Source organism: Notolepis coatsorum (assembly GCF_963971535.1).
Source record: "Notolepis coatsorum genome assembly, chromosome: 19".
Classification (NCBI taxonomy): Eukaryota; Metazoa; Chordata; class Actinopteri; order Aulopiformes; family Paralepididae; genus Notolepis; species Notolepis coatsorum.
In genome coordinates, this window is record NC_140183.1 from 20,980,803 (window position 1) to 21,004,219 (window position 23,417).

Below are 23,417 nucleotides of genomic sequence, written 5' to 3' on the forward strand. Positions count from 1 at the left end.
TTTTAAACTTCGATATTTTTTTTACTGTTTGAAGCTTGTGCCATCAAACGAAGCTTCGAAGTATTTAAGACAGCCCTAACTATCACACTACCGTGTGGCAGTGAAAGGGTTAACCGTTTGGTAGTGCGGCAGTGAAAGGGTTAAACATGAGGGAGGGGCGTTTCAAATGAACTCGAGTGGTTTTTGAGGGAACTCGATTTCTTTGTATTATCATTTTCTTTATTTGGTCGTCAGGAAGTTGCTGCAGGAAGACAACAGTCGAAGCTGTGGAGCATGAGAGCAGAAGGAGGGTTCTATGGATAGAACGCCAACATTACCGGAAAAGGTTTGTTGCATTGGAATGCAGCTAGCTTGGCGTTATCTCTAAAAGATACAGACAGCGGTTCGTTGTTTATACATTTCCAAACTGTGTCAACAACATACCGGCCCACTTTGCGTAGCCTTCACAGACTAGACTATTGATACGGACATGCTTGTCTCAAGAAATATGCCGTTCCTTGAGCGGAGAGAGACCTGCTGCAGACAGAGTGGAGGTAATGTAATTATTACAAATGGTAACAGACTGTTTCGACTGACAATATGCATCAGGTATATATTGTTGTGCATTGTTATTGCTGCTGCCTGCTGCCATGCTCTTTATGATGCACTCTAAAAATAGATTTCCCTAAACAAGTACTCAAGCACTACTCGAGTACTCGATCTGGGAAACCCAACAACGACATTGTAAGTTAAATTATTTAGAACAATAAATATACTGATACTTATTTAATAAAATAGGGGAGTTAGTCCTTCAGTGTTGTGGTATCTAAGGGCTGAAAACCTCTGGGGAGAGCCTCTGTGTTTTGGGCCACACATCTGTCACTATAGGTTTTGTGTTCGTGTCGTTTGTGCTGCTTCAAAATCTGCCTACAATGGACCATCACTATCTCTATTAATAAATACAGGCTTGTCATTAAGGTCCCTCGAGTTTGCTCTGAACAGGGTATGTCTGCATTTCACTATGATGCCCCTAGCTCATGGAATGAACTCCAAAAGTCCTTCAAACTTGAGATTCTACCCTCTCAAGTTTAAAGCCTCACCCTCATATCAGATACCAATACCCTGCATTAGTCTACCATCACCCTCATATCAGATACCCTGCGTTAGTCTACCATCACCCTCATATCAGATACCCTGCGTTAAGTCTACCATCACCCTCATATCAGATACCCTGCATTAGCCATCATCCTCATACCATCATCCTCATACCATCAGCCTCATACCATTAGCCTCCTACCATCAGCCTAGGGGTGGGTGATATAAGGAGTATACTCAATGTATCGCGGCTTGTTCTACATGAGATGTAGTCAATTAATATATCGTGAACATCGAGTATATGTTGTCACGTCAGATTCTAAGCCGCCGCGGCTGAGATGAGACTTGCTTTAGCGCAGCGCTTTCCTCTCTCCCGCTCAGACAAAAAAAGTCACACACACCCGTCCAACTTACTTCGCACACACACACGGTGCCAAGGCATGTTTGTTATTGTTTGGAGGAAACGGGGAAAGAGGATACGAGAGCGTAAAGCAACCAGCCCAGATGCAAATGACTCTGGCTTCTTCGTTTTCCAAATCAATCCCGTATGACAGAAAAAGTGAAAAAATTTAGAGAAATCACGGTGGCAGTAACTAACTACATCGCCAAAGACATGGCCCCAGTGAGTGTGGTAGAGGAGACATGTGGCCCCAGTGAGTGTGGTAGAAGAGACATGGCCCCAGTGAGTGTGGTAGAAGAGACATGGCCCCAGTGAGTGTGGTAGAAGAGACATGGCCCCAGTGAGTGTGGTAGAAGAGACATGGCCCCAGTGAGTGTGGTAGAAGAGACATGGCCCCAGTGAGTGTGGTAGAAGAGACATGGCCCCAGTGAGTGTGGTAGAAGAGACATGGCCCCAGTGAGTGTGGTAGAAGAGACATGGCAGGGCTGTACGCTAAGCTTTTTCACTAGGGGCACACTTGCAAAAAATATTTTTAGGGGCAAATTTTTAAATAACAATTTTACCATTATTAAAAAAATATGTTCCTCCTGCCTCATTACTGTGGTCCTTTTATTTAACATTTAAGTGCGTTTGTTTTCAGGTTTGTATCTTTTATAATGAACCAACCGAGAAAGTGTGTAAATCACTAATAGAACAAAAACAACAAACTGTGTGTGTGTGTGTGTGCGCGCACTTGTGTAGTGCTCCTTGAATGAGATCACCACAACACACACACACCATTGCATTAATCAGGAGGACAAGAAACTCTGCATACATTTGTTTCACAATGAAAAGTGCTTTAGAAATCAAATGAATTATTATTGTAAATAACCCCATGAAAGGTTTATTATTTGTATGGGTAATTACCTGCTTCATATTTGTGATGTTACTGGTTTCAGTGTGTGCCTAAAGTGATCAATGTGTTGGGCCGTTTATAGAGATCTATGCCAATTAATGTTTATGTATATCCGAGACTTTTTTTAGTAAGAATTGAGAGGTATTTGTATATGTGACCTTTATTTTGAAAACCGTGTTGCGACGCAACCTTATTTACATTTGCGCTTTTGACAGTGAAATGTTCAGTCCAACTTAGCTCGAAGGAAAGACTAATCAAAAAGGTTTAATTGACCCGTATGAGGCTCTTACGGTAGGACTTTGATTGTTTATAGAAGTGGAATGTAATATGCTAAACGAGAAATAAACAGTTTGTGACAGCCAGTAAAGTTGCAAGCCACTTTCATTTCATATACGGGGACACCGTGACAATTATTAGTATTATCTTATTTGCATATTGTCTCATTATTAGATAGATAGATAGATAGGTTGATATTTTATAAATTTAAGTAGACAGTATTTCACGTCCTAATAGTGGGCTACTACTACTCACCTAATGCATGGCTGAACCTGAACGTTAGAAGTGTCCGTGTCCCCGTCAATCAATCATCACATCATCACGTCAATCATCATCATCTTATCATCTCTCCACATCGGACGTGGTTGTCATAAGATGGACTGATATCCACTCCGTTGTTCTTGCAGAGCAAAATTTGTATCTTAAATGTATTGAAATGAGGTGCTTCTTTGGCGATGCAATAGTCCATATTGAAAGGAAGAGAGGCCACATTCAGTTTCGTTTTGCTAGGAATTATGGGATTTGGTGTTGGATGTATAGACTACGCAGATAGGGACATGGTCTTTAATCGCACGATAGACTACAAGTACCAAGTATATAGCGTGAGCTAGATTCACTCCACACGCAAATCTTTTTTTTCACTCAGGCTATCTGTGATCGCAGTAAGTTCATTCATTGCCGACAGATTCTTTCATAGCACCACGACATTGTGTCGCACTGACAGCTCGCCTTGGATAATTTAGGAGTGAAATGCGAATGCAAGGCTTGAAAGCACTACTCGCAAGCCCGCCCCCAGATAATATTTACCAATCGCAACGGCCAATTAAAGGGGCAATTCGCGATCATATCATCGCAGTGTACAGGCCTGCATGGCCCCAGTGAGTGTGGTAGAAGAGACATGGCTCCAGTGAGTGTGGTAGAAGAGACATGGCTCCAGTGAGTGTGGTAGAAGAGACGTGGCCCCAGTGAGTGTGGTAGAAGAGACGTGGCCCCAGTGAGTGTGGTAGAAGAGACGTGGCCCCCAGTGAGTGTGGTAGAAGAGACATGGCCCCAGTGAGTGTGGTAGAAGAGACATGGCTCCAGTGAGTGTGGTAGAAGAGACATGGCTCCAGTGAGTGTGGTAGAAGAGACATGGCCCCAGTGAGTGTGGTAGAAGAGACATGGCCCCAGTGAGTGTGGTAGAAGAGACATGTGGCCCCAGTGAGTGTGGTAGAAGAGACATGGCCCCAGTGAGTGTGGTAGAGGAGACATGGCCCCAGTGAGTGTGGTAAGTAAGTAAGTAAGTAAGTAAGTAAGTATTTATAAAGCACCTTTCATACATGTCATGTAGCTCAAAGTGCTGTACACAATTATAGGCATATATAACGATAAAAGCAATAAAGTCACAGTGATCAGTTAAGATCAATGTTTAAAAAAAAAATAATAATAATAATAATAGTAACGTAAAAATGAAAATAACGTAAAAACTCATTTGCTTACCAGTTTGGGAGAACAGGTCCGCACAAACATTTCCGCTCAGTGGCAACCGGAAGTGCACTAAACCAATGCACTTGTATGGTAGGTAGCAATGTTTAGCTCTTATAACGCTAGTGTAGTTACGTTTTTATCAGTGGTCATAGTTGGGTCCATAGTGCTTTACCAAGTCCCATGGATCCATCAGTGGCCGTGTATTGTGGTAGAAAGAAAGAAAAAGAAAAACGTATAAAGAAAACAGTCTAAAGTTTGAAAGTTTGGGAGGTCCGCAAAGACACGACCGTTCAGCTCAGAAGCTGAGGCGTGTCAAAAACTTTTGAAAAACTGGAGGCGTGTCTCCTATGTACCCGTTCCTTCATCTAAAAAGTTTGAAAGTTTGGGAGGTCCGCAAAAACACGACCGTTCAGCTCAGAAGCTGAGGCGTGTCAAAAACTTTTGAAAAACTGGAGGCGTGTCTCCTATGTACCCGTTCCTTCATCTAAAAAGTTGGGTCCACAAGGCTTATCCTAGCCTCATGGATCCATCAGGTTTTTCCAAGCCATAACTATTTGTAAGCTAGACTGTATAGGTACGTTTTTAATTTTCCTTAGTAGAAGAGAGACGTGGCCCCAGTGAGTGTGGTAGAAGAGACATGGCCCCAGTGAGTGTGGTAGAAGAGACATGGCCCCAGTGAGCCAGGAAAAAGACACTGACTTGACCCAAAGTATCAGTTGCCTGGTCGCAAATATTTTATTGGTGAGTTTTTGTCTCCTTTTTCAAATTATTATTATCAGCAATTTTTCATGTTTCATGCAATTAAAAAGTATATATATATATTTAATACACATGATGCAGACACACTTTTACAGTGTTATGTTTATCAGTAGGATGTTATAACATTGCTGATAAGAAAAAATATTATTTTCGCACAGTAGTGTGTATATATATATATATATATATATATATATATATATATATATATATATATATATATATATATATATGCGTGTGTGTGTGTATTTTTGGCTAAAGCGGATTTAAAATCGCACAGATTTGGGGGAGCTCCAGTAGCTCACCGCGTATCTCGGCGCTATTTCGGCGTCGGGGACAATCGTGCGCGTCACGGATCTGGGGTACACGAGTTCGACTCCCGGACTCGCCGTATTTTCTCAGAGTGTCTTCCCCTGATCTATATCCCATTCAACCTGTTTCTGTCGGTCATGCTTGACCAGAAAAAGCGATAAACGCTAAAAAGAACCAGCTGTCTGGTCAAAGTTTAAAAAAAAAATCGCACAGATTTGAGACTGATTTGTAGAAAACACAGTATGGGCACAGAACGATTCAAGTGTGAACACAACTGTACCAAAACTAGGGATGCACGATAATTATCGGGCCGATAATTATCGGGCCGATATCAGCAATTATGACGTCATCCCGATAAACTCGATAACGTTATTAATAGCTCCGATAATATAATATATTTTTTGGTAAAAAAAAATGCGGTGTGGGTGAATTGGAATGAAGTGCGTTTGTTTTGACTAAAGGCTCCTCCCGTTTTGTCAGTACTGTGCTACGACTGACAGCGTGTGGTTTAGGAACAGGGCGTTTTACACAAATCCAGCGCTCCCTTACTTGGCTGTGACGTAGCCACGCAAGTTAACAACAAAGATGGCCGCGTCGGTACTCTGAGTTTCAGAGTAAAAAGATTGCTTGCTATTTGTAATAAATGCAATGCAGACGTTCCAGAAGGAGGGAAAAGGGCAACAACTTGCAATACATCCAGCCCGACGGGTCATCTGCGGCATCACCACCGCCACGACGGACAGACAGACCGGCGCATGCAGTTCAGCGTCACGGAGCATTTAGCCTGCTGGCTACCTAGCTCCACTTCAACCAGCATCGGGAGATCCAGCAGCTTGTCGATGTGCTAATAGCCTCAGCAAGCTAACGTTAGCTGGCTCCAGCAGCTTGTCGATCTGCTGGAGCCAGCTAACGTTAGGTTGCTGAGGCTATTAGCACATCGACAAGCTGCTGGATCTCCCGAATGCTAACGTTAGCTTGACTGGTTGCTGGCTAACTAATGAAGCTACTCGTCCCGGGAGATAACGGCGTTGCCTGGCTGGTTGTTGGCTAACTAATGTAGCTACTCGTCCCGTGAGATAACGGCGCTGCCTGGCTGGTTGCCCTTCTGTCAAACTTCTTTAATTTAGCAAACGATGCTAATGATGGTGATGCCGCAGGTGACCCGTTGTTGTGGTGGTGATGTGTCCACTCAAAGCCTCTTTATCAAGGCTCCGCTTTGAAAAAAGAAGAACAAAAAGCTTCGAGCGTCTTAGGTTGGATGCACCACAAGCTGTTGACGGATTGTGAATTTTCATTTGGAAAAATAAATATGGTCACTTTATCAAATCTGACCTCACCCGTCGCAATGTCTACAGTGACGGCCCAGCATTCCTAAAGCTCCCGGAAGGAGAGTGGCCCACGCCTATCCCGAGGGAAGCCAGTCAGGAGGAGGCTGAGAATAAGAAGCCTGTGTTCTGTGGATTGAGCACTGTTATCTACCCAGTTACCCCCAACACACTCCTGATGGGGCGGCTAGATCCCGCGTTACCCCAGACAATGTACCGGCCTGAAGAAGCGAACGGCCGACGAATGTGGAGGTACAGCCAAGTATTAGCCGACAAGTTTTGGAGCAGTTTCCTACTGCACTACCTACCGTCTCTACAGACCCGCCAGAAGTGGGTAAAGGAGAGAGACAATTTGACAGAAGGAACAGTCGTCATGATTATTGATCAATCACTGCCCAGAGCTATGTGGCCGGCCGGCCGCGTAAGCAAAGTGATCACCGGTGCCGACGGCAAGGTCCGAGCAGCTGAAGTGCTTGTCCAGGGTCGCACTTACACCCGTCCCGTGGCGAGGCTCATAGAACTGCCCCGACTCCCAGACACAATCGATGATGACCATGACCCTATAACCCTATGACTTTGTGAAGTTGACTGACCCCTACAGCAAACCCTTATGTGTAAATAGACAACGCGATTAATCTGTCTCTGCTTAACTGATTAGGTCTGGGACTAATCAGGGGGTGGCTGTTGTGAAGGGCCAGATTAAACCGAATATATATATTTATTTATATATATATATTTAATTGTATTTGTATATTCTCTAATATTCCCTGATATCCCTTGTATATTCCTTGTACAATATGCATTGAATATCCATTCTAGCCTACTGAACATCCCATAATAGTCTCCATTCTACTATTGGTCGAGACCTTGGTGCCAGGCTGCCATACCCCTCAGACCCAGTTCAAACGTACCGCTCAACATGTACGAACAAGTCCTAGTTCCGCGTAGGAATCTGGCTACCGCACCACTAATGGGACTATTTGTTCATAGTGCGTATATATACTGCGCTACTAAAGTAGGACTTTCTTTTCAGTCCAGTTTCTTACCCTCCAATAGAGTCACAGACGTAAAGCCTCCCCGCGACGCCACGTGTGGGAGTAAGGCCAAGTTCGGCTTACCATCGGTATTGAGACATCGTGTATATTAATATTTGAATAGTCATATTTGGCACTATATCGTCGAGTTGGACGTAGTCTATTAAGCTAATAATAGTCTGTTAATATATAGTGCTTCGTGCGGTGAGAATACTACCGTAGTCAGCACCCCATCGTTTCGGGCAGAGAACTGGCTGCTTATCCAGGGTGGTTGACCCCACGTGAAGCTGCACCCGAGGAGCCCCAGAGCCGACGAGCGAGTGGACCTGTATACCGGATTATTCTACCGACGACAGCCCGCCTTCCCCGGCACGGATTATGCTTTGTATACGTTGATTATTCCATGGATAAAGACCCCCGACACTGCCGTGTGTTGGAAACCCCCCCCCTGGAGAGGACGCAAGGTGAGGAGACGCTCTGCAAGACGAGGTCGCTTCACGTCTCTCCTCCGTGGACCGGAGGACGCCGGCCCACAAAGAGTCCACCTGCTTTCATCTGTGGTCCAAGGATCGCCGGCGCATTGAACGGCACTACAGTGGGTTCACCTGGGATACCCTTGGCCGGATGAGGCAGCCGGATTCTACCCCCCCCCCCTTCCTACTCCTGTCGGCTTACAAGCGACCGGATTAACCCCCCCTAGTGTATCCAGTCTATAATCATTAAAGTATCATTGCTGTTATTCCTTAAACTATTCCAGGTTGTATATGTACCACCTGCGCCTTCAGAGATTGGACATTCTCTATTGATATACCGACGAATACTCTTGCCATAAAAGTGCATACTAATTCCCATTCATAAATGTGATTGATTTGATTAAGTGCTTGCTCTACACACCATCGCTGTGTAGAAATAAAGACCTATTTCTAATTCGTACATTTGTGTTGGATCCGTTTCATCTACGTGACAGTGTTCATCATAATATATTTATGCAGAGTACTGGGTGGCCGAATATTAAGTACAAAGGTAGTGGTAGTAAGTATCATATCTAGTAATACAGTCAGGGAATTGTACCCCTCAGTTACACTTGTGTTCATTGGCGGATCGCAAACCAACTAGGTGGGTGCATACCGCCACCTGCTGTATCGGGGTGTTGCTCCCTCAAGTGTGCTCGGGAACTAAACGAGATTGGTAGTGTGAAAGCTGGCCGGCGGGAGAGTGGGGACTATCGTTCTCGGGAACGGAACGGAGCAACCGTTCCTAATGTGAAAACGCCCTTAGGCACCCAAGAGTTTTTATATAAATTGACTTGGATGTTATTAAAATAAATTCTGTATTAGTGTGTCAGTAGATACTCTTAGTATCTTTTTTGATTTTTAGAAACTTTTCATTTCATTATTTTTGAAAGCATCTTCATGGTTTAATGCAGACATATGTTGCAGGGACTATTATAAGCATCATATTGGCATGACTGTATCCATCAAAGGGTTAAATCAAGCATTTTTAAGTGCTTTAGAGGAAATGTAAAAATATTGCGATAAACATTGTGTGTCGCGATAATAGCCCAGAGAAATATTGCGATATCATTTAGAGGCCATTTCGCCCATCAGCCTACCGGCAGGTATCAGTGTGTGTGCAGGACTCACCACTCCCAGCTTCTCTGCAGCGTGGGCCTTCCAGACGCGGATGTTCATCTCATCAGACCCGGTCAGGAGGTACTTGTTGTCTGCAGACCACTTCACACAGATGACGTGCTGCATGCGCTTGGTGTGGTACACCTCCCTGGTGATCAGACACACACACACACACACTGTGGTGAGGGACGAGAATCAATGTCCCATCTCTTGATCCTAGACAAATGTCTCTCGGCCCACACTAACCTGCTGGTTCCGCTGTCGTTGGGGAAAATACGAATGGTCTTGTCGAAGCTGGCGGAGACAAACTCCCTCCCCGTCGGAGAATAGTCCACGTCCAGCACGGCAGAGAGGTGGTCCATGTGGACCGTGACGGGTCGGTCCATGTACCTCATGTCATACGTGTACAGACTGGAGAGAAAGAGGGGAAATACTGTAACTCAGACACTTGAGACTCTACTTTAGGCCCAGTGAGGCTAAGGGTCAGGTTTAAGGGTCAGGTTAGTGGGGCTAAGGGTCGGGTTAGTGAGGCTAGGGGTCAGGTTAGTGGGGCTAGGGGTCAGGTTAGTGAGGCTAGGGGTCAGGTTAGTGGGGCTAGGGGTCAGGTTAGTGGGGCTAGGGGTCAGGTTAGTGAGGCTAGGGGTCAGGTTAGTGGGGCTAGGGGTCAGGTTAGTGAGGCTAGGGGTCAGGTTAGTGAGGCTAGGGGTCAGGTTAGTGAGGCTAGGGGTCAGGTTAGTGAGGCTAGGGGTCAGGTTAGTGAGGCTAGGGGTCAGGTTAGTGAGGCTAGGGGTCAGGTTAGGTTAGTGAGGCTAGGGGTCAGGTTAGTGAGGCTAGGGCAGCGTTTCCGTTAGCCGGTAATTACCGGTATTTGACTGGCAAAATCTGTTGAAGTCCGACAAATTTAATCTCTCCGGTCATAGTGTCCGGTGAAAATAGTTCCCTCTGGGCACAGTTTGATTATTTGAATTGTATTTGGATGGGCTGGAGTTGGGTGGCCTATGCGATGAACGAAACAATCATTGCGTTTGTTGTCGTTGCTTCGCCAAGCAGCCGGTCTGGTAATGACGACGCTGTGTCAGTGAGAGCTTGCTGCTGGATTTGCGGAAGGCATGCAGCTGCAGACCCACAGAACCCACCAGCTTTGCTGGCACAGTGCGGTCCCCAGACCTGGAAAGCTGCTCTGCGGGTCTGCAGCTGGATGCTTCTTGCAAACTAACTGCGGCCGGCTTGCGCTGATATATCAGCTGCCAGCTCGCTGACACAGGATGTCATTGACCGGCTGCTTGGTGAAGCAACGACAAATGTAATGATTGTTTCGTTCATCGCATAGGCTATTTAATTTTAGCCTATTTTAATACAATTCAAATAATCAAATTGTGCTTAGAGGGAATTATTTTCACCGGACATTATGAGCAGCAGCACCAAGTCGTTGGGAGGTGGAGATATACATCACGGCGCAAACCCACGATAATGTTGCCGTCTCTCTGCCAAATTTCTCAGTTCTTCGCTTGATATAATTAATACAAATGTCCAATATAACGGAATTCGTTAGCTCATAAAAATGTGATTATAACAGACTGCTGTTTATTAAGGTCGGGCAGACTGCCCACCGACACCTCAAGTCGGCAGCAGCACGCAGTCTCGAGGGACTTATTTTATTTGGAATATATTAATGACTGTATATACGCAAAAGTAGTCTAGTTTTAAGTTAAAATATTATAAATGCCTTGATGATGTCATTCTTTATATAGGCCTATCAATTGTTTTTAAGCTCAATAAACTCTGACCGGAATTTATCCCATTTGTCCGGTAGATTGAAATCTACCGGACACTCAGACCTGCAAAAAAAAATTCTAACGGAAACCCTGGGCTAGGGGTCAGGTTAGTGGGGCTAGGGGTCAGGTTAGTGAGGCTAGGGGTCAGGTTAGTGAGGCTAGGGGTCAGGTTAGTGAGGCTAGGGGTCAGGTTAGTGGGGCTAGGGGTCAGGTTAGTGGGGCTAGGGGTCAGGTTAGTGAGGCTAGGGGTCAGGTTAGTGAGGCTAGGGGTCAGGTTAGTGGGGCTAGGGGTCAGGTTAGTGAGGCTAGGGGTCAGGTTAGTGAGGCTAGGGGTCAGGTTAGTGAGGCTAGGGGTCAGGTTAGTGGGGCTAGGGGTCAGGTTAGTGGGGCTAGGGGTCAGGTTAGTGAGGCTAGGGGTCAGGTTAGTGGGGCTAGGGGTCAGGTTAGTGAGGCTAGGGGTCAGGTTAGTGGGGCTAGGGGTCAGGTTAGTGGGGCTAGGGGTCAGGTTAGTGAGGCTAGGGGTCAGGTTAGTGGGGCTAGGGGTCAGGTTAGTGGGGCTAGGGGTCAGGTTAGTGAGTCTTGCTCAAGGACACTTCGACACACTTCCGAGAGGAGCCGGAATCGAATCGTGAAACCTTCAGATTACCAGTTGACCACTCTACCTCCTGAGCCACTGCCGCACCCGTTAGTTTGGTTTGCAATTGTTATGTCTCCCTTCTGAACTACTACGGAAACTCAGTCGGCCAAATGACATCTTTTGACAACAATGGCAGGTGCTGGTCCTCTGAAACCAGCAACATCAAGCCTCACTGAATAGATAGCCGATAGAATTTAATCAAATCGAAAAATCTAACCGGGTAATCGGTGCCAATACCCAGCCCTGCACATCAGCTAGGGATGGGTACCGTTCACATTTGAACCGATACGGTACCGGTACATGTGAATCGATACCGGTACCCAACGGTACTTTTTTTCTGTACTTTAGTCTCTAAAAATGTAATCTACCTATCTCAGTTGTGAAAAAAAAATCCAAACTTCAAATAACCACACTTATGACAGTTTTCGGCTTGCCATTGCCCCGACTGCTTTGTTGTTGAATCAAGTCAAATCCTAGGTAAGCGTATATTGTGCGTGTGAACATTGACATGAAAAAAAAAAAGTAAAAAAAAAATAGAAAATGTAAAAAAAAGAAAATTGTTTACAGTACCGACAACGGTATCTCACGTGAATCGATACTCGGTAGTATCGACGTGTTTCGGTAAGTACCTTTAAAAGTACCGAATTCGGTACCCATCCCTAACATCAGCCACTGGTGACAACCACAGGTTACAGCACACACAGACACACACACGTCAAGTCTCCATGGAGATCTCACTTGTAGTCTTCGTTTGAGCAGGTGAAGTTGTAGGCCTCCATGGGGTTCCAGCACAGCGTGTTGCTCCTCATAGTCATGATGAGCTGAGGGGACAACGTGAACCAATCACTAGGCAGCACTGAGGACAACAGGGATGAGGTCATGGAGGTCAGTGTTTATTTCTCTCATGTTTTTATATTCAGAATTAATTATATTGTTTACACTGTTCTTGAATTTTTTTGATTAATATTTTATTGCCTATATTTATGTCTTTCTTCCATTGCCCTGCCCATACCTGTACCTCCCCTCCCCCCTCCTGCTATGAGGCCTGAATGTCCCCAAGGGAATCAATAAAGGAACATGTTACATTGATAATGGAGACTTGGGACGAGCGTCAAGTGACCCGAGTGCTCCAGTTCTCCTTTAATTACCACCTACTGGTCGAGTAGGACGCTTTTGTTTCGTCTGAGACTGAACTGAAGAAAATATGTTTTCACACTAAGACTAGAGAACCTGAATCGGGCAGTTACAGCTTAATTAAATGTTACTTGCACTGTTGATGTGCTGTATGTAGGACTGGGAGGTCTACTGTCATGGATCCATGTAGGACTGGGAGGTCTACTGAATATGAAGGTCTACCATCATGGATCCATGTAGGACTGGGAGGTCTACTGAATATTAAGGTCTACCATCATGGATCCATGTAGGACTGGGAGGTCTACTGAATATGAAGGTCTACCATCATGGATCCATGTAGGACTGGGAGGTCTACTGAATATGAAGAGCTACCATCATTGATCCATGTAGGACTGGGAGGTCTACTGAATATGAAGAGCTACCATCATTGATCCATGTAGGGCTGGGAGGTCTACTGAATATGAAGGTCTACCATCATTGATCCATGTAGGACTGGGAGGTCTACTGAATATGAAGGTCTACCATCATGGATCCATGTAGGACTGGGAGGTCTACTGAATATGAAGAGCTACCATCATTGATCCATGTAGGGCTGGGAGGTCTACTGAATATGAAGGTCTACCATCATGGATACATGTAGGACTGGGAGGTCTACTGAATATGAAGAGCTACCATCATTGATCCATGTAGGGCTGGGAGGTCTACTGAATATGAAGGTATGCCATCATGGATCCATGTAGGACTGGGAGGTCTACTGAATATGAAGGTCTACCATCATGGATCCATGTAGGACTGGGAGGTCTACTGAATATGAAGAGCTACCATCATTGATCCATGTAGGACTGGGAGGTCTACTGAATATACAGGTCTACTGTCATGGATCCATGTAGGGCTGGGAGGTCTACTGAATATGAAGGTCTACTGTCATGGATCCATGTAGGACTGGGAGGTCTACTGAATATACAGGTCTACTGTCATGGATCCATGTAGGGCTGGGAGGTCTACTGAATATGAAGGTCTACTGTCATGGATCCATGTAGGGCTGGGAGGTCTACTGAATATACAGGTCTACTGTCATGGATCCATGTAGGGCTGGGAGGTCTACTGAATATGAAGGTCTACTGTCATGGATCCAGGTAGGACTGGGAGGTCTACTGAATATGAAGGTCTACCATCATAGATCCATGTAGGACTAGAAATTATAGATTTGTACAATACCACCGTCTATCTATATCTTATTTTTTTTTAATGGGAAAGAAAGCTTTTAGGTTTTTTGTACCGACTGCTTGGAATAATCATCAGTCTGATTGAACTCGAAGCTTGGTGACCCTGAATGTATCCAAGGCTGATGGTGAAGCCTATTGTAACCAGGTTTTCTTTTTGCAAATGTTTTAACGGAACGTAAGCCATTACCGTCCACTCCGAATCAACCTACCCATATTCGGCCACGCCCCTTTTTGCATGACATTCTGGGTAATTACTCACAGCCCAGCCGGAGTTCACCGTTGGATGGTAGATGATGTGAAATCATACTTATTTTAGAGTATATATATAAAATTTCATGAGTATTCATCTATATTTAGTCATCTAAAGACTATTAGATATGATACGTATGTACCAGTAAGAAGTTGGAATTGTTAGAATCTGTTCTGGGCGACGATGTTTTCTGAAAATGGACGTTTGGACAACTACCTTTCTGTCGTCAGTAGATAGACCACTACACTTCCGCGTTACATTGAAATCAAGGAGGAGATTGCGGGGGGGTCAAATGAATGGATGTGGACGAGAGCCGTGATGGAAGTGGTTGCCGATACGGCTGTGGGGGTGCTAGAGACATGATCGAATAGACGTTTATGCGCCTCGCTCTCCTGAACACGGCGTGACCCATAACTAATCGATCAGAACTAAATCGGCAGAGAAAAAGCCCATTTTAAAGCACCTATTCCGCTTGGACATGCGCAGAGTGCCCATGGAGTCTGGACGACGCGAGATGACGCTCGAATGAATGTGGACTGTTCCATCAGAGGGGGGAGCTTCACCAGGAAGACTAGCTGGTTGCTATCGCCAAATCAAATCAAATCATAGTTAAAGACAGTAGAGGTTGAGTAATTTATTATCTAAAGATGGTACGTTAGAGTATTGTGTTCATTCACCAGGAAGACTAGCTGGTTGCTATCGCCAAATCAAATCAAATCATAGTTAAAGACAGTAGAGGTTGAGTAATTTATTATCTAAAGATGGTACGTTCGAGTATTGTGTTCATTCATAGTTAAAGACAGTAGAAGTTGAGTTAGTACCTTATTATCTAAAGATGGTAAGTTAGAGTGTTGTGTTCATTCATAGTTAAAGACAGTGGAGGTTGAGTACTTTATTATATAAAGATGCTGAGTTAGAGTGTTGTGTTCATTCATAGTTAAAGACAGTAGAGGTTGAGTACTTTATTATCTAAAGATGCTGAGTTAGAGTGTTGTGTTCATTCATAGTTAATTAAAGCCAGTAGAGTGTTTTCTGGTGATATATCACATTCACACTCTTAAGTGATTTGGATAGATTTTACAACTGCAAATACATGGGCTGTCCAAAATATTTAAAAACAGACTCACGTGGTTCTTCAGTGCAAGGGTTAAATTGTCACAGTTCTATTTCGTTCAAACACAATACTCTAACGTACCATCTTTAGATAATGCAGTTTGCATTGTTCTTCTGAAAACCTCAAATGGAGTTATATGGTTCTTCATCTGAGGTACTCAATTGTATTACAAGATAAAGACACATAAAATATGTCATATCACAATTGTAATTCATACTGTAGAAATATACCGTGAAATACTGTTTTACTCTCAAGGAACCATTAAGAACCTTTTGTCTGATACTTTGTCCAGATGGCTCTGCCCTAACTTGTTTTTTTACTCATGCTTCGTGGTGTTAGGAGAACTTGACTACTACTAAACGACTGGAGATTCCCGTCCCCCACCGGAGACAAACCTTCTTAAGAGGCGCTGCTTCTCTCATGTCGTACAGCACGATGCTTCTGTCCGAGGCGCAGCTTGCCAGGAGATCAGTCTGATGAAAGAGAAATCACACTTCAAATCTTTGGCTTCCTTTTCACCCTGCAATCTGAAAGCAGGGGTTTCCTTATGTTATGATAGTCAACCCTATCAGACCTTGATCTGATACACAGCCATCTGATCTTGATCTGATACACAGCCATCTGATCTTGATCTGATACACAACCATCTGATCTTGATCTGATACACAACCATCTGATCTTGATCTGATTATACACAGCCATCTGATCTTGATCTGATACACAACCATCTGATCTTGATCTGATACACAACCATCTGATCTTGATCTGATACTCAACTAGGGTTGGGCATCGTTTGGATTTGAACGATTCCGGTTCTCCATTTCGATTCCTGTTCTAAACGATTCTCGATTCCGATTCTTTGAGGTGCAGGTCAAAACAGGTCACAGCTTATTTCGCAGGTTTTTTTTCTTTTTTATCTTTAATTTTTTTCATACTATTCACATTGTCAGTTAACTTGATACAGTTTAATTTGGTTGCTGTACTGTAACTAGGGTATTAATTAACGTTTTTTTTAAGAATCGAAATTAAGAATCGAAATGCAAATATGTTACTTCCGGTTCCAGACCGGTTCTCAGTGCCTAACCCTATACACAACCATCTGATCTTGATCTGATACACAGCCATCACTACACACATGAGTGCATGCTTACCAACTGTTAGTCTGCAACACTACTATCACCGACATCTAAGAAGGGAGATCCCCCTTGAATGGCCCTTCTAAGGTTTCTCTCCTCCACACTGCCTGTGGAGCATTTTTCCCCTATTGTTAGGTTTTAGTGAGTTTTTCCTTACCTTCGCGTGGGGTATGTCTTGGGGTGCTTGCATTCATTTATTTATTTGCATTTATTAAAAATTTGTTGGACCTTATGGTGTTCTTGTTTTGTTCTTGACTTATTGTTATGTTTCTTCTTGACTTGTTTAAAGAAGACGTGTCCCATGGGGACATTAACGTGTGTTGTCGGGCCTTACAAATACATTTGATTTGATTTGATCTTGGGAGCCTGGGGTTCAGTGTTTCCCCTGTGGCGGCCCACCACAATATTAGACACACCCACCACAATATAATAATAATAATTCATTTAATTTATATAGCGCTTCTCAATAACGCGAAGTCGCTGACAATAGTCGGGAGCAAGAGTACAAACAAATATTAGACACACCCACCACAATATTAGACACACCCACCACAATATTAGACACACCCACCACAATATTAGACACACCCACCACAATATTACACACCCACCACAATATTACACACCCACCACAATATTAGACACTCACCACAATATTACACACCCGCCACAATATAATATAAACCCACCACAATATTAGACACACCCACCACAATATTAGACACACCCACCACAATATTAGACACCCGCCACAATATTAGACACACCCACCACCACAATATTAGACACACCCGCCACAATATTAGACACACCCGCCACAATATTAGACACACCCGCCACAATATTAGACACACCCGCCACATTATAATATAAACCCACCACAATATTAGACACACCCGCCACATTATAATATAAACCCACCACAATATTAGACACACCCACCACACAATATTAGACCCCCTGACCCTAGCCTCCTCCCACCACAAATAACCTACCGTAACCATAACCCTGACCCTAGCCTCCTACCACCACTAATAACCTAACCCATAACTCTGACCCTAGCCTCCTACCACCACAAATAACCTACCGTAACCATAACCCTGACCCTAGCCTCCTACCACCACAAATAACCTACCGTAACCATAACCCTGACCCTAGCCTCCTACCACCACAAATAACCTAACCATAACTCTGACCCTAGCCTCCTACCACCACAAATAACCTACCGTAACCATAACCCTGACCCTAGCCTCCTACCACCACAAATAACCTACCGTAACCATAACCCTGACCCTAGCCTCCTACCACCACAAATAACCTACCAGCCCGTGGCACCACTGTGGGGCTGGTCTGGTATTGTGACTGGAGCTTTACACAATAACGCTTCTTATCAATCAGGTTCTTATCAGGCAACAGTCTAGCACTCTTTGTGTCGGCCTAGAGCCCCATGTTATTTGCTATAACATCAAGGCTGGAGGTTGCTTAGCAACGCATGCATACAGAGCTGAATTAACTCTTCATCAAGAGTTTACATCTCAGTGTTGTTTATTCACAATATGAAATGAGATATTGGATGAAAACTCTTGTATAAACTGAACCCTTGAGGTTAATCTTACACTCAATCTTCTCTGTAAAGTGTCTCCGGGTGACATGAAAAGCGCTTCCTAAATAAATAGTATTCTTATTATTCTAAATGAACCGTACCTCCACAGGGTTGAAGCGGACGGCGTTGAAGCTGTCTACTCCCCATGAGAAGGACCGGATGGGACTGGTCCTCTGCTCGTCCCAGATGTCCACCTGCTGTCCACACGTCACAAACACCCCGTCCCTCTGGTGGTGGTCCAGACCCGTGAACACCGTCTGTGGGACAGACGAGACGTGCGGCGGCGTTATAGACCCGCTCCGACGCTTCAGAACTACTACACCATACAGTGGAACCCCTCTGGAATAGAGATGGGATTATTGAATAAATAACTTATTTGGAACTTAGCCTTGTGTTTGCCATTTAATTGAAATTATGTTTTTAAGTTGCAGGATTAATTACAGCAAATGGCTTTCTTAATTTAGTTTAAATTAAGTTTAGCCCCCCTCAGGACCAACCCCTGGTTGCGACTCAGCACCATCTTGTTAGAATGGCGAGCCGCCATTGTGTTGTAGTCATTATGATGAAGGACACTCGGGTCTTTCAATGAACGTCGAAAAACGACATTACCCAGCTCAAACCAGCTACTGTACAGCAAATTCTCTTATTTTTCGGCCACAAAACTGAACGTTATTGGCATAAATTAGAACGCAGTTAGTTTATCTACCTTTCTGTGAACGTTTAGCAAGAATCCGTGTTGCAATCCGATTCTAAATGGCGGACCGGTCTCCATAATAAAAAAGTAACTGTATTTACAGTCGATTTCATTCACGGTTCTTGCTGCACGCCTGGTGATACTAAATGCAAATTGAACTCTGCCATTGGAAAGAGTAGATTTGGCCCGATCCATAGATGTGCAACTTGGCTATAATAAGGTCATTTATAGGCCTGGTATTCTATATTCTATAATGATATTTCAAATTGCAAAACTACAAAACCTTCTGTTTAATCATCTTCCCTTTATTCATTTGCTTAGATTTTTTTCCATGTCTGGTCATTTTTTGCATGGTGTTATTCACAGTCAAAGAGGCAAAGAAAAATCTGAATTTTTTGTTTCATCACAATTTACTCAAGCCTAGTAACAGACACAATATTTATGACACTGTGAATACATTCCCTGAGATCCATAGATGTCCCTAGATGCCAAGAACATGCAAATGGACCTTGTAGAAGTGGAGCAATCTTCCATTTACTTAGGGGTGTATTTTTAGGCGGATTTTCAGAAAATAGGGCTAGGGTTTAACAGGTTAAGGGTGTGTTGAAAATCCCACCATACCTTGCCCAGAATGGTGTTGATTGGTTCCTCTTCCTCCCCGTAGCCTGGGGTCTCCATTTTCCATTGTTTGATCGTTTTGTCATCACCGACCTGTTAAAAACAACATGTGAGAACCGTGGTCATATTGACAGATGTTGAAAAACACATAATTTCCTACAGAGCATGTAACACACCGCTCTCATCCACCAGACACAGTGGCCTTGATGCATAATTGACCAGACACGTTATTATATTACCTGTGAAATTTTCTTGTAGAATTCATAGTATTCCATTGAAGACACTTTAAGGTGATTGTAATCAATTAACAGGTGATTATCATTAAATGACAACCTTGACCAATTAGCTGAGGTGTGGCACCATATTGGTTGGGAAGACACATCATGAAAATACTGAGAATAGAAAACAGTCCTGCTAAGTGTCTAGTAGAGTAGACAAACTTACCAGACGACACATAACTTTACCAGCATTTAGATGGTAGCCAGTGTTAATTTCCCACCCTGATTTCATAATGTAATAAGTAGGATATGTCATGGATCTGTTAAAGGAACGTGCCAACAATATGGGAAATGTGCTTACTGTCTTCTCCAGAGTCAGTCAAGAAGATAGATACCAATTTCCTCTGTGTGTTCAGTAGAAAGCTATCCGGCTGCAAGCTATCCTAGCTCAGCACAAATTAATGGAAGCAGATACGGACCAGCTAGCCAAGCTGTTGGCCAAACACACCTGTCCTGGAGCTTTAAGCTAGGCTAGCTGGTCCATATCTGCTTCCATACATTTGTGCTAAGATAGGCTATCTTGTAGCTTTCTATTGAACGCACAGAGAGGGAAAATTGGTCTATATATTCTTGTCTGACTCTGGAGAAGAAGACGGTAAGTGTTGGCGTGTTCCTTTAAAGAGAGCGTTTCTTCTGTGATGCAGTGAAGGGGAACAGTTACCGTGAAGAAGGAAGTGCCACAGAAGCGGACGACCATTCCCCTAACGAAGCCCTCGTGTGCTTGGAACGTCCGGACACACTCACGTTTTGTTAGATTCCACACTTTAACCTGGGAATCAAATCAGGGAAGCTGTTATTTAAAATCATGTCAGAATCTTTGCAACCCAGACTTTTTTTTACATAGTAACTCATGAGAAATCCAAGGACACGGATCCATTTAAAAAGAAACCCTTCATTAAATGAAATAAAGCTGATTTATTAGATTCAAATTTAGATTAAATTAGATTCAAATGTATCGTCATTATACAGCACACGTACAGTACAACGGAAATAAGTTTGGCATCCAACCAGAGTGCAAATGTAAGAGTAAAGTGCAATAGAAATATACAATGTACAGGTGATTAAACTGGATATAAATTATATAAATGAGTACTACTGAGTAATAATGGTAATCAGATGTATGTACAGAGTTAAACCCATAATCTCTCACATATCCCAAAACTACAAACTATATTGTACAAATGAATTTGGTTCATCAGAGTTATTGAGTTAGACTTGTAATGTGTGTTGTCACATGTTCCAGTAAGTATTAACTACACGTCAGTGAAATTATAAAAATGTAAGAAAATATCACAACCTTATTGATTGATTACGAAAAAAACGATTATCACAAAAATAAAATGTTCTACATCTCTATTCTTTTAGGTTAGGGTAGGACATGAGGTCTCCACAGAGGTTAAAGGAACACTCGAAAGATAATGGGAAATGTGCTCTAGAGTCAGACAAGAAGATAGATACCAGTTTCCTCGCTGCATTCAGTAGAAAGCTATCTGGCTGCAAGGTGGCCTAACTTAGCACAAATTAATGGATGCTGATCCGTATTCGCTTCCATGCATTTGTGCTAAGCCAAGCTAGCTTGCAGCCAGCTTTCTACTGAACGAACAGAGAGGGAATAGGGAGGTGGTGTAGTGGTTAAGTCATTGTTGTTTCCGGCGGCTTGAAATCGCAATGTATTTCCCCATTGCCCATTTCTAAATAGTCTCGTTTAAAACAAATAAAGCATGAACATTTGCATGGTGTACCTTTCTGTGCGTATTCATCCACAATCTATAGCTCAACATGAAAATATTCGCAATTAATCGTAAAATAATTACGTCAAATTTTATTTCAACCAAAAATGCTTAAACAATAATGTTAGTGATAGAAGGGAACTCATTTTGTGCAAAAATGGAAAGCTTGCCAATGTTCATGAGGCATAATTATTACAATAGCCAATAATGCATTTTCCCAATGATAAATCCCTAAACGGGTGGATCGCGCGGGCGTTCCAATGTGACGTCAGACTACACCTCCCTATTGGCATCCATCTTCTTGTTTGAGGAAGCGGTGAGAGCGTTTCCCATAATGTTGGCCTGTTCCTTTAACACATTGGGGACGAAGCACGGATATCTCCGTGTTTCGATTCAACCCGTTGTGGACAGAAGGATGGATATATCCGTGGCAAGTTATTTTGGCTTTTATTCCATTTTAATAACCTATTCAAGGTCGCCGAGCTGCACTGCAGATGTACCCTACTCTTTGAATTCGCCAAAGTGCAATACCGGCCAGATCCTCTTAGGGGCGCTATCGCGATAATAGAGTGTTCCCTGTGGCAGAAGTTGTCTTTTTTTTTATCTCTAATGTCGTTTTCTACTCATCTGAAGCGATAGCTATTGTCTGTTCCACGGAATACCTTTTGGAGCGCGGATTTCACTATCCAATAAGGGGATTTATCATCAACCAATGGACATATCGATCTACCAGATGGCGATCGATAACGGGGAAATGCTCAGGGGGATCCAACCGGCTCATGGCAAGATCTTTTTCACGTAAAGTACAACCCGATCTGGCATTGTTTTGATAGCCATCCAGGCGATCGGCCTATGTGGCTACTTAGACGAACACGGTTATTGGTAATCAATAATAAGAAACTACGTCCCCCCCCCCCCCCCCCTTCATGCATACATGCTTGAGGATTGTGCCGATCATATGCAGTTTGAGTTTTAACTGTAGCATCTGTATAACGTAAATGCCATTGGATATAACGTTAGTAGCTATTAGCCCTTTATCTAGCCTTCCAGGAAATATACTAGACCAAATGCCGTATAACGCTTATATTCACGGCGCTATAAAATGAGAACGTATTGATGAAAAAAAAAATTCTTTAAGACATTTTGAAGGGACTCAATTGACAATGAGAATGGCAATACTATAATGTATAGATTTAGCTCTACAAACAGCCCCACGTCTGTTTACATTTGCTGGTCCTCTAGAGCAGTGGTTCCCAAAGTCGGGGTCGCGACCCAAAGGTGGGCCGCGAGCAGCCACGGGAGGGCCGCGAGCAGATTTCCAAAAAAAAAATGTGTCAGGCCACTGAACTTAGAAGCAGGCCAGGACAGTGTTTCTAGTTGTATTCTAAAATTCTATTCAAAATTTAGAAGAAACCATATAGTTACATTTTAGAATACAACTAGAAACACTGTCCTGGCCTGCTTCTAAGTTCAGTGGCCTGACACAAAAAAAAAAAAAAAAAAAAAGAAAGCCTGACGATGTGCATTGGGCCGCGGCTCTCTGACGCCTTATTTTCTGGGTCCCGGCCTGAAAGGTTTGAGAACCCCTGCTGTAGAGATTTATTAGACTCATCCCAGTGGCCGCGATTGTGTTAAGGTAAGGGTTAGGTTTACAAACAACTTTTTAATGACAAGTTCCAGCACTGCAGCTTGTCCATCAAGCGATGACCTCATGTCACAAGCTGCATTTAATACTTCCTGGAATATACAACATCATAATGACATCAAGCCCAGAGGAGGAAGTCGAGTCACCCACTCAAGTTCTAGATGCAGAAAAAAAAAATTTTTATTGACCAATTAAAAATTATCTTCATTAGGGTCTGAGACAAGGGCCATTTGGCTGAAGCATTGGTCAAGTAAGACCTGTATATATATATATATTAGGGGTGTAAAGGTACACGTATCCGTACCGAACCGTTTCAGTGTGTACCGTACCGAACGGCTGTGTACCGAACGAATACAGCGGTATGTTAACCACTAACGACCGCCCACCGGGGGCTGTTTTTTTTTTCA

General features: G+C 43.5%; 1 protein-coding gene across 1 annotated transcript in view; it reads right to left on the bottom strand.

Annotated features, from left to right (window-relative positions):
- Positions 1 to 23,417, bottom strand: part of dcaf13 (ddb1 and cul4 associated factor 13) — a 44,935-nt gene that overhangs the window by 19,338 nt on the left and 2,180 nt on the right. Inside the window, exons 3-9 of the mRNA XM_084335755.1 lie at positions 20,297 to 20,404; positions 19,361 to 19,450; positions 18,147 to 18,302; positions 15,702 to 15,779; positions 12,321 to 12,403; positions 9,417 to 9,581; positions 9,183 to 9,318 (exon numbers count right to left, since the gene is read on the bottom strand). Coding sequence (XP_084191881.1) covers positions 9,183 to 9,318; positions 9,417 to 9,581; positions 12,321 to 12,403; positions 15,702 to 15,779; positions 18,147 to 18,302; positions 19,361 to 19,450; positions 20,297 to 20,404 — 816 coding nt within the window. The remainder of the gene's footprint in view (positions 1 to 9,182; positions 9,319 to 9,416; positions 9,582 to 12,320; positions 12,404 to 15,701; positions 15,780 to 18,146; positions 18,303 to 19,360; positions 19,451 to 20,296; positions 20,405 to 23,417) is intronic.